The sequence below is a fragment of the Eurosta solidaginis genome, chromosome 1, assembly GCF_040869045.1.
Source record: "Eurosta solidaginis isolate ZX-2024a chromosome 1, ASM4086904v1, whole genome shotgun sequence".
In the NCBI taxonomy this organism is placed as follows: Eukaryota; Metazoa; Arthropoda; class Insecta; order Diptera; family Tephritidae; genus Eurosta; species Eurosta solidaginis.
In genome coordinates, this window is record NC_090319.1 from 314,203,933 (window position 1) to 314,221,297 (window position 17,365).

General features: G+C 37.2%; 2 protein-coding genes across 4 annotated transcripts; one reads left to right on the top strand and one right to left on the bottom strand.

Annotated features, from left to right (window-relative positions):
- Window positions 1-1,376: 1,376 nt before the first annotated feature.
- LOC137237659 (bolA-like protein DDB_G0274169) lies at window positions 1,377-8,253 on the top strand. 3 transcript variants are annotated; one of them, XM_067761561.1, is made up of 5 exons: window positions 1,454-1,506; window positions 4,918-5,021; window positions 5,072-5,286; window positions 5,346-5,487; window positions 5,612-6,031. In XM_067761561.1, the coding sequence occupies exons 2-5, from the start codon at window positions 4,997-4,999 to the stop codon at window positions 5,674-5,676; spliced, it is 447 nt and encodes a 148-aa protein (XP_067617662.1). In that variant the 5' UTR covers window positions 1,454-1,506; window positions 4,918-4,996; the 3' UTR covers window positions 5,677-6,031. The 3 variants fall into 3 exon arrangements, with proteins under 3 accessions (XP_067617663.1, XP_067617662.1, XP_067617664.1); XM_067761562.1 differs by lacking the exon at window positions 4,918-5,021 and having other exon boundaries at window positions 1,377-1,497; window positions 5,612-8,253; XM_067761563.1 differs by having other exon boundaries at window positions 1,461-1,506; window positions 5,346-5,613.
- On the bottom strand, window positions 5,510-7,256 carry Ppox (protoporphyrinogen oxidase). Its single transcript, XM_067761560.1, has one exon. The coding sequence runs from the start codon at window positions 7,104-7,106 to the stop codon at window positions 5,673-5,675; it is 1,434 nt and encodes a 477-aa protein (XP_067617661.1). The 5' UTR covers window positions 7,107-7,256; the 3' UTR covers window positions 5,510-5,672.
- Window positions 8,254-17,365: the final 9,112 nt, after the last annotated feature.

Sequence of the window (17,365 nt, forward strand, 5' to 3'; positions counted from 1 at the left end):
GTTCCGCCATGCAGACAATGACATTTGCTTTGACAAATGAATTTTTAAGCACTGAACACACCAAAAACTAAGAAGCGGAAGCGGAACGCTGCCAACAGAGTTGCATTGTGCTTTTGACTTCATTAGGCATTCGATTAGCTACTAATGAAATAATAATAGATTTGAATTTTGTAGGGAAGATTGAGCTCAATAAGCGTCTTAATGTAGAAAACTGCCTTTATTATTCAATAAGCCGTCTGTGTGAAAACAGTATTATGGGAATCAATGCAATGGATTATTTGTGCCGCTAAGGTCGTAACCGTATCGTAGCCAACCAATTGGTTTTTGGTCTACCGTCGTAACGATAAACAGGTGATTACGTTAGGGATACGACTACAGCGGTACGACATACGGCACCAATGACTCCCGCTTTAACCTAAAAATCGTGAAAATTTCATAAAAATGAAGAAAGCGCAAAAAATTACAAACATATTCCACGAAGACTAAGTCTTTTAGTCAAAACGAATTCAAAACAATAAATAAAATATACAAAAAGTTAATAAATTCACCAACGCAAATATTTTTAGGTTATGGATATGGCGAGAAACCAAAAACTAATTGGTTGGCTATGGTGTGGTTATGGCGTTAGCGTTATGGTATGGCTCCATTAATCGATTCCATTGATTTCCATAAGCAGGGATGCACCTTAACGTTAATCTAATCGTTTATCAAAAAATTTCCACCGTTTCCGTTGAAACACTTCGAAATATTATCGATAAAGAAATTATCAAGATAAATTGTATCTCGTTTTTAACCGAAACGAAAAGCTTTCGTTAGCGTTAAAAACGTTAACAGAAACGTGATACTTTATGTTTGAATTGTGCTGGCAATGCTATAGCCATGGTGAAGCCGTAAGGTGGCAACAACGAGCGCACATACACACACAAACTCTATGTAATTTGTTTGTGTAATTCGTTGGTGGTAATGTCAAAAATACTCTGAGAAATGTTCGTACTGTCAAAATTCATGAGAAAAGTTGCAATCAGCTTGGATAATGCTTTCACCTTTAATGACTCCGCCATCAATCAGCTTTGCCAGCATAGTTTGAAATTAATAATCAACATAAACGATTTGATTTCGTTTTGATATGGCAGAAAACGAAATTATTTCGTTAATTTGACGATCTTAACGTTAATAAACGAAACGAAATGACTTCGTTTCGTTTATTAACGTTGATTATCGTAACGAAATGATATCGTTTCGTTGGTTAAGCATGCCTGTCCATAAGATAGGTTCGATCAGCTATTTTATCTGGTTATGGTTTTATGATTAAGTCACCATTAATTGGCGTTTAAGTTGGCAAGTTTACGCCAAGTCAAGTCAAGTCTATGCTAAGTATCAGTAATGGGCCCTTTTGTGTTGCCAGGGCTTAAAATATAAATAGCAATCCTCGTGTAATAGACGTCTTAGAAAAATATGTTTTGCATGGCTTGACAATAGGATATTCATTTCACACAGGTAGCGCACTAAATTGCTAGTGTTGGGAACTATCGAATGAATTCAACTATCGATAGTTAGTTACTGAATGATTTTAACTATCGAACGAATTTTTTCATTCATTCATTCATTCATTTAATTTGTTCTTTAGCTTGCCAGAAGCCAAAAGAACAATTTCTGGATTGTTTTAGTTACCCCTCGGGGTAGCTAAAGAACAAACCTATATAAGACAAAAAACGTCGTGTTCCAATGAAACGTGATCCAGATACGGCTAGAGATTTAACATGCAAATGAGACAACAATGTGAACCATATTGATTAATTTGTTGTTGCATTTGTATGTTAAATTTCTATCCGTATCTGGATCACGCTACATTGGAACGTAACAAAAACGTTAAATATGACTAAAATGGTGTAAATTGTGCTTCAAGTAAATAATGAAAATATTCAATTTAAATGCCTTTGTTACATGTTATGCAAAGCGCATGAATGATATGCAAATGACCTTGGTTCGCAACCCACAGAGTTTTTTGGTCTCCCCAAACCTGTGGGGAGATTTTATGCCTCTACAACAACAACGACAACAACAACAACAGGAAGTAAGGTTACTTAAAATGGATTTTTATCTGTATTATTCAAATCTGTTTCAGAGGCATTATTGATTGCCTTAACTTATACATAAGCTACTGTTTTTTTTTTTTTTCAAAATTCAGGTCACGTTTAATTAATATAAAAATTGCACATTATAAAAGAAACATAAAACAAATATTTCAAGCACTTAAATACTAAAAGTCGCTATAGTTGTTCTAGCCAAAATCGGATAGTGCATGAGGGTCTATATTAAATTTTCGCCGCAGAGATGGCAACTGATTGTGTTATTAAACCCCTAAAAAAATTGATTGTAAAGTAAATAATACAAGTATGTACATCGAGTTGACATGAAAAATACCTTCAATGTATAAATTGCTGTTCAAAAGTATTATCATATCCAGTTTATCTCCTTTAAGTCGGTTTCTCCTGTCGTTAATTATTTGCCCTGCTTTCGAGAAAACTCGTTCTGACGGAACCGATGTTTCGGGTATACATAAATATTTTTTCGAAAGCATATATAGTTCCGGAAATGTTGACTGGCTACGATTCCAATAGTCTAGGGGATTATTTGAGCGATCAACAAAATTTTGCCTTAGATATTGCTCCAACTGAATATTTGCATTGACATTGGGCGCGTTTTGACAAATTGTTTTTGCTTCAGCAACTTTTTCATCGCGAAGGTCCCAGAGAGATACTTCGTTTTTATCGACCGATACTTCTCTTGGGGTGTTGGTAGAAACACTTGTGTTTTGTTGCCGTATTAGGGAAGTTACTTCTTCCACTAGCCATTTTGTTGTATTATTTGCATTAATTTCATTACCGAACGCAATTTTTTTAAACCAAGGATCTAGGAATGATGATTTGGCGAACATTTTGTCAGACTCCAACTGCCCTAATCATCTCCAAACTACCTCTAACAATCTGCTCTTCAAACTTTCTCCCTCTACAGTTTTCATTTTGCGATTTCGTACGGCGTATTGAAGACCTCTGAGTAGGGGCACTACCAGTGACATCGTGGGATAATTTTCTCCTGACAATTCGGTTGTCATGGCCTCTACGGGCTTGAAAAGATTAGTGTAGTCCAACAATGTTTCCCATTCTGATGAATTGAGGAAATCAGGTGCATTTGGTAAAGAAGTTATTATGGCAGAGAGTGGTTCTTTTACCAAGCATATGCGCTCCATCATTATAAGGGTGGAATTCCACCGGGTAGGGACATCTTGTTTTAACCTCAGTTCAGTAACGCCCATTTGCTTTTGCATATTTTTTAATTTTTCCGTCGCTTGAGAACTATGGTTAAAGTAAGTGACTATGGCACGACACTTGTTTATGAGCACAGAACTTGTGGAACAGCTTTGACGGCATCAATTACACATAAATTTAATGTATGCGCTACACATGGGAGGTGGTGCTTCTGTAGCATTTCAATTATATCCTTTTTAATATTAGCCCCGTTATCACTTACTACAGTAACTATTTTGTCAAAAACGGACCACTCATCAAATATTAACTTCAATTATGTAGCTATATTTTGGGAGGTATGATTTCCTAAGATTTCCTTTGTTGATAAAACTGCAGAAATCATTTTGTTATCCCGAACGAAATGACTAGTAACTGACAAAAAAGATTTTTGACTATCAGAAGTCCACACATCAGTTGTAACTGAAATATGTGTTACAATGTTGAGCAAGTCATGCAGTTTCTTTCTTACTTCATTGTATTTAAAAGGTAGCATTGTACTTGATAAAACTTTTCTGTTTGGCAAGGAATATAATGGCTGAAGCTTTTTTGTATATTCTACAAATCCTAAATTGTCAACGATGGAAAGCGGCTGCAAGTCTTTTGTTATCATCTTTAAAAGAGATTCATCAATATTATTTTTTTCTTGCTCTGAGAGCTTAGAACGTGTGCTGGTAACAAATAATTTTGTTTGGACAGTCCTTCTCAAACATCCACTATTGGAAATGTTTTCGGTAGGTACTGTTAACGAACTGCGCGCTGCACTCCCTGCAGTAGTTGACGAAAGAGAAGTGGAACTACGTTCCTCTTCTGAAATTACTGGCGCTATTTCTCCTGAAGTTAGATTCCTATGTTCTGAGGAAGACGGATGCTTACGGCGTAGATGGTCATTTAAATTTGATGTGTTGCCAGAAAATTTAAAATTTTTTTTGCATATATGGCATTTAACTTCATTGCCATTTTTGGTAAAAAAACTCCCAAACAGAAGATCTCTTCAATCCAGGCCGCATTATAAATATCTACACAAATTAAATCGTTAAAATCACTTCCTCAGTTAAAAATATTTAACAATTACCACGCTTAAAACGTTTGTCGATTAGGTTGACGTATGCTAAATTTATTTTAATATCTTTTTAACACTGATATATGCACAGCAAAAATTTAAATAGAACGAATGATTCGAAGAAATAGTAATAAGCGAATCATTCATACCAAAAACTAGTAGTTCGATAAAATATTAATGAACGAATCATTCATACATAAAACTAGTAACTCGAAAAAATAGTAGTGAACGAATCATTCATGCCTAAAACTAGTAATTCGAAAAAATAGTAATGAACGAATCATTCATACCTAAAACTAGTAACTCGAAAAAATAGTAGTGAACGAATCATTCATACCTAAAACTAGTAATTCGAAAAAATAGTAATGAACGAATCATTCATACCTAAAACTAGTAACTCGAAAAAATAGTAGTGAACGAATCATTCATACCTAAAACTAGTAATTCGAAAAAATAGTAATGAACGAATTTCAAATGACTATCGAATGAATGAAAATTAGTGTACTATCGAATAACTCGATAGTTTTCATTCGATAGTTCCCAACACTATAAATTGCTATTGGTGTTCTAAACAAAAACAGCTGATTTATAAATTTTGATCAACAATCTAGTCATATTCAAAAAAGTTATGAATCTTTTTCGCTGCATAAATCGTGAGTAAAGAAAATTAATTGCATTTTTTCATTGATATTTGTTTCCTCAGTTAGCTTACGATCCGCACAACTGCACAGAATGACAACAGCAACGCAAAGAGCGCCAATTGAAACGGCAATACGTGCAGCATTAACGGAAAACTTGCAACCTGTTCACCTGGAAGTAATTAATGAGTCCTACATGCACAATGTACCGAAGGGCGCAGAGACACACTTCAAAGTGATGATAGTTTCAGAGAAGTTTAACGATTTGTCACAAATAAAGGTAACTTCAAAACATTACATATACAAACATTTGATGTAATACTTTTTTTTAATGTAAAGCGCCATCGTTTGGTTAATGCGGTTGTTAAAGAAAAATTAGCCGGTGACTTTGTGCATGCGCTGTCCATAGAAGCTAAAACGCCTAAGCAATGGGATGTTGATTACGTTGTAGAACCTAGCCCTAATTGTCGCGGTGGTTTTGGTAAATAATTAAAAATTGCATATCAAGTTATCACTGTTATAAATATTTATTGTATCTCGTTATCAAATCGGGCATTGCAAAATAATGTGTTTAAATAATATAAATAACGATCAAAATACTATAGCTTTCACACAAAACCAGAGGCAATACTTAACACCACACATACTCCAAACATTTCGTAGAACTTAATCATCCAATGCCTGAAGTGTTTGTACCTGCATTCGTGCTGATAATATAACATCATTGATACCCACGCCATCATATGCTGCACCACATAATGTCAATGGCAGATCATATTGTTTTATATAACGACGTATATCGGCTACACGCTGCTTATGTCCCACCGTATATTGTGGTATACATTTTTTCAGCACATGCACCCGACTAAATGCCGGTTCATCTTTTATGCCCATTACAAGGTCCAAATGTTCAAGTGCTGTATCTAATAATTTTTTTGGTGTTGGTTCCTTGCCGAAATTTTCTTCAAACCAGCGGCCTCCCATCATAACCGTAAGTACCGTATTACCCTCCATATCAAAACAGCAACTATCAAAGATGACACCCAAAATGGGCAGCCGTTCAATGGGCGGCACCAAAAATCCAAATGCATTAAATTTAAGTAAATCTTCTGTACTATATTGCAGGTTAACTACTGCTACGTCCACGTAGGGTATAGACATTAAGAGTGCAGCCAATGAAGGATGTTGATTTTTCACGCAGGATGCTAATTTGTGTGTGGGAATTGATGATATGATATGTTTCGGATTAATGACGCGCCCTTTAACATTCATTTTAGCGCCATCACGTGTAAAAATGATCTCACGGCACTCAGCTGTCAACTGGATATCTACTTCTTTTTCACGCAGATAGTTTCCCAGTGTACGTGGTAGCGTTTCCAAACCATCTGGTACCCTGTACATACTCCATTTCTCTTCACGTGCTTTTTCATACAATCTTGGCATAGCTTCAGCAAATATCCCTTCTACAGGCGTTTTTTCTTTCTTTCCAAAAATTTTATCATATATTATGCCCTTTATGATGCCACCCCATCGTTGTTCTTTTTCAAATAAGTCGTTCATTAGAAAACGTACACTTATCTCCTTTGCATCGCCAGCACATATGCCGCATATTAATGGACTTATCGCATATGTTGCTAATTCAGTACCGAAACGTCTTTCAACGAAATCATAAATCGATTCATCTGCAAATTTGAGTTTCTTCGGACCTGCACTCAAGTCTTTTCTTATTTGATTTAAAAGTGATGTGGAAAACGGCGGTAAAGTCTTAAAAATTCCACCCAAGCTATTGGGCAGCATGCAGAGTTGACCCTTTGCGTATATCATCCGATTTTTCGCTGCCGGCTGCCAAGACTTAACAGGATCTACCGGTAGTTGCAAGTCCTCAATCAATTTAAGGGTATTTGCTCCAGGAATGCCCTTCGGTCGTATTGTTCTTGGCCCCACTTCGAACATGAAACCCTTATCTTTATGTCGTTCTGTCCGTATCCAACCTCCTATACGATTAGAAGCCTCGAATATTGTTGCCGGGTATCCAAAGCGCTGTAGCAAATAATAAGCAGCCGATAGGCCACTGATACCCGCTCCTAACACAGTAGCCATTCTGTTAGAAAGCTCTAAAGGAATGCAATGGAGTAGAAAACACGTTCGCAAGAAAAATTGTTGATTGAGAAAAATTAATCATAAATTTCTATGAAAATTAACTGAATCTTGACAGCCGAAAAACAATCGCCCGTCATTGCTTTGTTTTTATTTACCTATTTCCTTATAATAACAGCATCAGCTGATTATGGGGCTTTGATGAGTTTCATTGGAAATTGATGTAAACAGTGGTGGCATTGCTAAATGGCTGCGTCTATTAAGGCCTGGTATTCAGTACCAGTTCAACGCAGATTATCAGTTAAACTACGCTTAAACTTATTCTGCAGTATCAGTCGATTTTAACTGAAGTTTAAGCTAAGCTTAAGCGGCCGATCTGGCTGAGTTAAACTCTAGTTAACCTGTCGGTGATTTCCGCTCGTTCGAAATGGCGTCGAATATACCCAATAAGCATTTGGGCTTGAGTACCATTAAAGCTCATGTTGATAAAGTGCCAATTAAACTTTCTTAACCATAACGCCATAGTCGTAACCATACCCATATCCATAACCATCTCCAATGTGATCATTAATGGTGCCTTAACCTAAAAATTGTGAAAATTTCATAAAAATGAAGAAAACGCAAAAAATTTCAAACATATTCCACAAAAAATAAGTCTCTTAGTCATAACGTATCCAAAACAATGAATAAAACTACAAAAAGTTATTAAATTCACCAACTCAAATATTTATAGGTTATGGATATGGCGAGAAACCAAAAACCAATTGATTGGCTATGGTATGGTTATGGCTTTAGCTTTATGGTATGGCACCATTAATCGATTACATTGATTTCCATAAGGTAGGTTCGATCAGCTGTTTTATCTGGTTGTGATTTTATAGTTATAAATCACCATTAATTGGCCCTTAACTAGGCATACTTCTAAAATCTCATGAGTTGTTTCAAAACAGTCGCTCAACTCGAGAATCGTAGTATACTCAGCAAAAGAGGGAATTTTTTATAAAGCAAAAAATGCTATTAAGTTGAACAAAGTTAATTAACAAATTGTGGTTCTTTAACTGGACTCAAATGTGAGATTCCATACTACAGCTTTTTCACGAAAATAAAATGAAAACTCCGAAGAGATTTTAGGCAGAGCTTCATTCATTCATCCATTTATTTAAATAAAAAATTAGTACAATGAGACTTAACATCTTTTATAGTACTACAAAAAACAAAATTGTAATGAACTACATCAAGTAAATAATAGACAGAGGTGTAAAATTATTAATAAAAATGTTTAGATGGTCGGTCAGAATTTAAGTCCGAATTTGCGAAATAAGAAAATAAGATTTGCTTGAAATTACTTTTGTTTAGTTTACCCCTAACGGAGGCAGGTATGGAATTCCAGGTTCTTATAGTGTTGACAAAGAACAACCTCGCAGATGCTATGAAATTAAAGGTAGGGTCAATTAAATCACTGGTACGTTCAGACCTCGTGAAAACAAGTTTGTCAAACAGGTAAGAGGGAGATTTACAAGACATAAGACGAAACAGAAAAATACAGCTTCTGGCTTTACCGTACTGGAAAATATCACATCTCAAAAGTTTATTTCTCCAGCTGGAGATGTGATCATATCTCTTAAGACCATAAACATATCGAGTTTAAAATCATTGCAGAGCAGGAGAACAATTTTGTCGCTGTAGTTCATTTTTGATTTGTTTCGGGTGTGGTTGATTGCCCCGTTCTTCTTGAGAGCATTCTAATAAACATTCCAGCTAGAGCTCTGCGTAGCTCCGAGTTCTTCCATGTTGGTATTTCTAAAGCTCTTTATGTGAAAAATGCTCCAATTACTAGAGTCTTAATTGAGTTCAACAGAATTATTATCTCGTCCATACGCGCTTCGAGTTTTGATGATATACGCGCCTCTTGCTCTTTCAGTTGTGTTTCCATCTTTGATGTAATCTGTGTCGACATTTCTGAAATACGTGTCTCATGTGTTTCCAGCTGGGATGCCATATATGTCTTCTGCTCTTCCAATTGTGATGTTATACGGGTTTCCTGCGATTCCAGTTGGGATATCATATACGTCTTCTGTTCTTCCATCTTCGATGTTATTCGTGTCTCTTGGGATTCCATCTGTGATGACATATACGTTTTCTGTTCTTCCAGTTGTGATCACATGTTGGTGGATATTTGTGATGACATTTCTGTTATACGTGCCTCTTGCGCTTCCATCTTAGATGTTACTGTCGATGTTTGAGCAGTTATTGCAGCCAATATCATGTTCAAGTATGTGCTGGTAATTGTCTGTGATGATTCGTTTTTCTCTTCAATTTTTGTTGTCTCCTCGCCATCAAGATGAAAGACATACTCTTCCACATCAATTCCTTCTAATTCCATTGCCTCTCGTAGTCGTGCCTGAAGTTCGAGTTTAATGCCAGTTGTATTCAATCCACGGTTCTCCAACTCCTTCTTCAGTTGCGGGATCTTCAATTCACTTAACTTTGCCATGTCCTTGTTGTCCTCCGGAATTTATTCAACAATTCCTCTTCTGACACCAATTGTAACGAATTTGCTTGCAAATCCTCTTATTTGCAATCCTCTGCTAAGTTCGAATCACTAAACTGTTGAATAAATAATTCCAATTTGTAATAATGCAAAATGGCCTTTATTTAAGTACTTCACAATAACAAACTGTGCAACGGATAGCTTGCTTAATAACCACACTGATTGATAGCTCAATGAAACTCTACTATTCAAAATAACACTGCTATTGCTCGCTAGATATCGTCTTAATCAAACTGCTTGACAACTCAAATCAAACTGAATTCCTTCTTACTCGCTTGCCCCGCTTTTATAGTTTACGCTGCATACTTCTAGGCTCTTCGATTTCCAGAACTTACTAGTTGTTTCGACTACAAAATCGCCAGCCACAACTACGTGCACAAATTATTGCTCTCTCTTGTGACAACTCAGATAAGATATATGCATGTGTTTGTGCATTGCCGCTCCGCTGCTCGTATACGTACATATGTGTAGACGCAATTATTTATTCGTTTATGTAGATACATAAAGATTGAATTATTGATGTGAATGTTTGTAGTTTACAGTCTCTCGCGCGCACATAGGCATATAAGTAAATGCATCTGTGTGTGACATCTCTCTGGGCTGCCTTATATATGTGTATACTTGATTTAATTATTAACGTAAATACTGCTTGGCATGGCCTTAGCATCGCCTTAGTGATGGGATAATTTAGTGATGCTAATATCCGTGACAATATATATATATATATATATATATATATATATATATATATATGTCTAAATAGCCTATTAGATTTGTATGCTGATTGGCTTAAATAAATAAATATTATTGAATAACACATCAATTTTGTGGGCAGATTGTGAATCCAACCAATAGACTAATTCGGAGTATGAAATTATAGGTAGCAGTAGTTGAACAGCGAGTCTCCGCCTAATGACTAAAGTTGTAAAAGCACCAGTCAGCCTCAGACTTCTTAAGGAGGCATACACTTTACATACAACTGAATTTGTGTGATCAGCACAGGATAAGTTAGAATTAATCACGAAGCCAAGGTTAGTAATTTTACTAACAATCTGCAAAGGCATCATGTTCAAGTACAGCAGGGGCAAGGTAACACCTTGCAACCTCTTTTTCGCAATAGGCAGGACAAAAGAGTTTTGGGATTCAGGCGCAGACTATTGCTTCCAGCCCAGTTCGCAATCGACACCAGATCAGTGTTAAACTTTTGAGCGAGGGTATCAATATTATCAAAGGAATCTGATAAATACAGCTGAATATCATCAATATATGCATGAAGACTTACATAGTTGCAAGACGAAAATATGTCGTTAATAAAGAGGCTAAAGAGAAGAGGGCCAAGTATTGAGCCTTGTGGAACACCAGAAGTAAGTACTTCTAGTCCAGAGATATCAGTACTGGTCATTACTCTTTGGCACCTACCAGTAAGGTAACTCCGCATAAGCTTGACTGAATTTTCACTAAACCCAAAGTACCTACCTAGCTAACAGAGTAATAAGTGTTCAACAGAATCAAAGGCTATTGAAAAGTCAACTAGACAAAGCAGGGTCGGCTGATTTTTATCAAATCGCACGCGATTATCATCCAAGATTTTTAAAATACCAGTGGATCAACTTCGCCCAGCCCTGAAACCAGATTGGTAAGGGTAAACCAAACCATTGCTATGGGTATGTAGGTTAATTTGATCATACAGAAGACGCTCAAAGACTTTTGACAGGGCAGACAAGATGCTAATTGGACGGAAATCACTGGGGCTACACGCAGATTTTGTTTTCACTACTGGTCGCACAGACGCAATTTTCCACAGGGATGGAAAGCAAGAGGTTGTGACGGCGTGATTGATAATGTGGGTTAAGGTACCAACAATAAATGGTAGTACAATCTTAATAAATTTGATTGGTATACCATCCTCACCAGTAGCATTAGATTTAATTTTAAGAACTGATCTAATCACATCAAACTCGGATACGGAGACAAATTCGAACGGTGAACCAACATAAACAGACGAATTACATGAAATGGGCGGGGCTTGGATGACAGAAGGAGAACAACATTTAATGAAGGCATTGTTTAGCAAATTTGTGCTCAGCTTACAGCCGGAGACATCACGGCAATATATCCGCAAGCTCTTCAGGTTTCGGCAAAGAATATTTGAAGGGAGAGAGGGATCCAGCGTAGCCGAATAGAACGAGAGCTTCTCGCTTTTGATGACTGCTGTAGCATTATTTCTAGCGCATCGAAATAGTTCCCAGGTTTGCGGCGCTGGATCCCTCTTCCATTGAGATCGCAACTTATTCCTTATTTTAAGTGCTACCAGAACTCTTTTGTTGAACCACGGGCAGGACGGAGACTTGGGTTTACTTACACGAATAGGAACATGAAAATTAAGCACATTTTGTAAATTGGTGCTGAGAAAGTTCAGCTTGTCATCAACGGACGAGAAACACCAACAATCGGACCAATTTATACATGAAAGATGTACAAATAGCGAGTCAACGTTAAGGGCTCTATAATCTCTAAACGTACTTGTACCCAAGCGGATAGAGTCCACAAAAATATCAAGGGTGCAAAAGACTAGGTCATGGTCAGAAATAAAAGAAAACTGGTCAAAATTGAAAACTAAAGACAGATCAGACACTAAATAATAGTCAAGTAAGCTGGGAACAGAGTTATTATCATATCTAGTCGGTACATACTTGTTAACAACAGAAAGGCCAGCACAAGCAACGTAATCCAGGAAATTTAACGATTCACGAGAAAGCAGATTCACATTGAAATCCCCACACACCACAATATTGGTATACTTCACAACATACAAATACAAAGACAGTACGTCAAAAAAAGGGTTCAGACATATATGCTTATATACACACTTATACACACACGAGATAAAGGTTTTTGAGGAGCCACTACGCATTTAAACCATAAGGTATTCAGTTCCTTGGCCATTTGACTGAAATATTAATTTCGCACTAAGGTTACTCCTATAATAGATGGCTACCCCTCCTCTTTTTTTCCGACCCTATCATTTCGAGTGAGGTTATAATTAGGAATGTTGTAGTGAAAATCACTTACATCACTTAGAAATCATGTGTCAGAGACACAAATAACATCAACAAGTGCAGACTCAAATGTGTATCGGACATCATCAATTTTCAACATATTTAAACTCCGTGCATTAAAATGAGCAATATTGAAACCTTTCTGCCGTTTGCATATTACATTTAGCAACGCTAATCTGTTCTCGCCAACATTCAAACCATTATCTTTAATAGACTTAAAAAGAATACGTCTACAAGGGCAAACAAACAAAAGTACACGTACCAGGAGATATAGGCAAAAATACATCAGGCAGACCAGCTTAACAAGATCAATAGGGACAATAAGTAAACAAAAACAAAACAACAAACAGACATACAGGCTTAAGGCTAGCGAAACTCCTCCAAATCTACATCTCGCAGGATCTTTGCTGGCTGCTTGGCTTTATATCCTTCCTGAAATGGACGCAGCATCGAAGAGTAAAGACTGACTGCAACTTCCCCTCTCGCCGAAGCTTTGTTGCTGCTTGGAGAAGTATCCGGTTTTGCTTAGACAGGCTATCAAAAATACTAAATTTTCCATTTATACCCAGTGATTCCAGGGATACGACGGTTTTCGTACGCCTGTGATACTCGCCAAACGCTCGGAGAGTTCTATTCCGATCCAAAGGATAATGGAATCTGTCCACAATCGCACCGTTGACACCTGCACGAGATGGCTTCGAAAAATATCTCTAATTTGAGGCGACTTAAAGCCAATGGACATACAGACGAGATTAAAAATAGTTTTCAGATTTTCTCCTTCCTTATATGGAACACCGAAGACGACAGAGTCAGCAGCAATGTCAGGAGACGACCTCTGTTGCAGCCCTTGTACTAAATCCATCCTCAATCGCTCCCCCTCAGACTCAGATTTCTTAAAATTATCTTCTAGTAACGAAAAACGCTCAACTGAGTCAGTTAACGCAACTTTGAGCGGCGCAATCTGGTCCTCGATCCTCTTCGTTAGCTTTTCCTCCACCTCAACAACTTTCTGGGCGACACTTTCAATCAAAAGCCGCTGTGAGAGTGACCGCTGCAGTCTCATCAACTTTAGCGGTTTTCGCCGAGGGGGAGCCTTTCATGCTCAAGCGACGTTTCGGAGCTTGAGGAGCAGTGGCAGACATAATTTCAGATTATGATAAATTAAGGATTACAAAAATGGTGCGAACGCCTGGTCACCTTAATATCTGTTAGTTGACTGGCAACCCTGTTCAATAATGTTTTGACACTTACTTGGGTCGTCTTTCGCTCAAAAGAGATTGGCGCAATAATAATGTATGTATGTATGCTTGTATGTGTGCTTTCAAATTACTTTATATTTTCGCACAACAATGGCACTGTCAAACAATAAACCAAGTATGTAACACTGTGCACAATGACCAAATGTATTGCTATTTGTTTGCCTCTAGTACTAACCGCAGACAATGTCATTAAACACAACAAATTTAATATTTTTACGGACGATATATTTTTCCGACCTTATCACGAACAGCGGTGCCTTCCGCGAACAGCGTTGCCTTTCGATTTGCGTCGTGCTAGCTTTAATTTTTCCTACAAATTGGCGGGACATGACTTACTTGTTTTATGCCGACTCTGAACGGCATCTGCAAGGCAGATAGTTTTCACTGAGAGCTTTTTATGGCAGAAATACAATCGGAGTGCTTGCCAAACACTGCCGAGGGCAACCCCGCTTAGACAAACTTTCTACTAATTGAAAAACCTTGTTTCTAAAATTTTGGTGTTGATTTGCCCGGGGGGTGAACCCAGGAACATCGGTGTGGTAGGCGGAGCACGCAAGCATCACACCACGGCGGTCGCATGTATAATTTATTTTTGTTTACTTGCGCTTATTACTGCTATCAACTAGGTATTTATTTCTCACAATAAACAGCTATTGGTTTTGGTGGTACCGACTTGGAGATTTTTTTCAACTCCACCTCAACTCGAAATGCAATGTAGGAATCAACTGGATAAATGTGTTGAATGTTCATTTGAGAACTTTACATTTCTCAATATCTCTCGAAATTAGGATATTAATTGGAAAATATGAATGACGTTGGAGATCAACTCGAAAACTTTTAATTTTACAAAATTTCTCAAAGGTTGGATAGTGATTGGAGAATGAAGTTGGATATCTACTCGAGACCTATATGGTTTAAGAATAATTGAATAACGATGTTGGATATCACTTCTGGAACTACACATACATATATATAATTTCGCTGGAGAATTTTTTCCATGTTTGTTGCGTAAACAAAATCCAGCTGTTGCCGTAGCTACAAATTATCTAGATAATAAAAAAACTAATGTTGCGGCACAAAAAAGCATACCCCTTAAACTGCGACTGAAAAACTGCTCAGTAGTTTAACTGGAGTTTAAATTTGACTAGAGTTTAAGCAAAACTAGTTTAAGCCGAGTTTAACCAACTACTGAAGAACCGGGCCTAAGGCCTGTTCTTTGTGATATGGTACTAAATGTTGCATACTTTTCTGCGCACTCGATACTTCGACTCGCGTAAGCATTCAATTTTTCCTCAAGTTATCGTGTTAGCTCTGACGATTCTACGAAGCATTTGATATATAAAATTCTATATCTACCTCGATCCAGTTGGTATAATAATTTCTTTGCTAGGTACAACCCCATAGTTAAAACAATTCACTACAATTTATAATAAGAACAAATTGTCTGAAAATTATCAATAGGCACCATGTCGTATGAGCAACCAAAAGTACTACGTGGTTATCGTGTTAATAACACAGGTCGACAGCAGAGAACTGCAAAAATCACAATTTTTTTGATTTAATCAAACACTAAAACTTGCATTCATATTCAATCATGCGAATAAACTCACATTGAATAAACTCATAATTGAATAAACTCGTAATTGAATATACTCAGCATCTGTCTTTACAAGACTCTGTTAGCATGATTGCGATCGAATGGCCGAGCAGGTTTTGCGTACGATTGTATTGATCAAACGAAGGCAAGCGGAGAATAAAATCAAAGCACGAGAATTAGCATCGTTTAGTTCGGCAAACAAACACAATCGTAAGCAATGTTTATATGTATATTTATATGTATATTTATATGTAGCTTGTCGCCGTGACGTAAGGGCAGAAGAATCATGCAAATATTCAGACGCATGGAGTTTTCATATTTGGCATTTCATTCCGATGAATGTAATCACCGTTGAGGCAAACGAGCAAACGCTTGAATTAATTATATTCATGCATGCAATAAGTTGGTTGATTTTAAATCAATGTCGATTATGTTCGTTTAAGCAAGTTGGATCATTGAACACGATCATGTTGCCGAATGTAATCGAAGGTTGTTGTGTTCGATTTTTGTAGTTCATTGGTCGACATCATCTCAGAACGAGAAACCGGACTATATATTATCGAAGGATTTTGATGCGATCAATCGAAAATTGATCTACCAGCTCTTGTTTTCAAGATATCCTAACCTAAAAGTGCAAAAAACCCCGCTTTTGCACATATTTGAGGTTAGGTAGCCTTGCAGCTGTTTTCTTTCACCAAAATTAAAGGATGACATTTTTAAATACAAGTTTTCTTCTTTCAAATTTCGGTGAGTTTGCTCAAATGTCGTTTTTTTCCGCTGAGATATCGCATTTTGAAATTTTCATGTTTCTGAATTTTCCTACACCTGAAAATCGCTTGAGATAACATAGACATGATATAGTCGATTACTAATTTTCTCGAATTGAGTCTTATTTTTCTTAAAATTTTGTCTCACACCATAAGTGTGCTAACTCACCACACCCCTGCAATGTCCAACCCTCGGGTACCGAGTCACACACAGCCCTAACCCCTAGAAACCACCTCTACCACACCACAAGCAGGCAAACCTTGGGAACAGCGAGTTTAGTTGCATATTTTTCTTGAAATAAGTCTTATTTTCCTTGATGTCTCATAACACAAGTTGGCTTATCCACTTAACTCCTAATCCACCAACCCCCACGTATCTCCTAATCCCTAGAAATTTCAAAATGCGATATCTCAGCGAAAAAAAAAAAATGATATTCGATCAAAGTCAAGATAAAAAAAAAAAATAAAATAAATGTAAGGCGCGATAATCTCCGAAGAGATCTAAGGCCGAGCTTCTCTTTCAATTTACGTCATGCTCCTCTTGATTTTCCCTACAAATTGGCCGGACGGGACCTACACGTTTTATGCCGACTCCGAACGGCATCTGCAAGGCAGATGAGTTTTCAATGAGAGCTTTTCATGGCAGAAATACACCCGGAGCGCTTGCCAAACACTGCCGAGGGGTGAGCCCGCTTAGAAAAATTTTCTTCTAATTGAAAAACCTTATTTCTAAAATTTGAAGTTGCTTTGCCCGGGGTGTGCACCCAGGGCATACGGTGTGGTAGGCGGAGCACGCTACCATCACACCACGGCGGCCGCCTTATTTAAAGATTTAAAGATGCCATCCTTTAATTTTGGTGAAAGAAAATATCTGCATGGCTACATAACCTCAAATATGTGCAAAAACGGTGTTTTTTGCACTTTTAGGTTAGGATATCTCGAAAACCAGAGCTGGGGCCCTATTCAGTAACTATGAGTTTTGAAATGTACATTTTTCTTTCATACAAATTATATGAAGAAAAAGTGTAC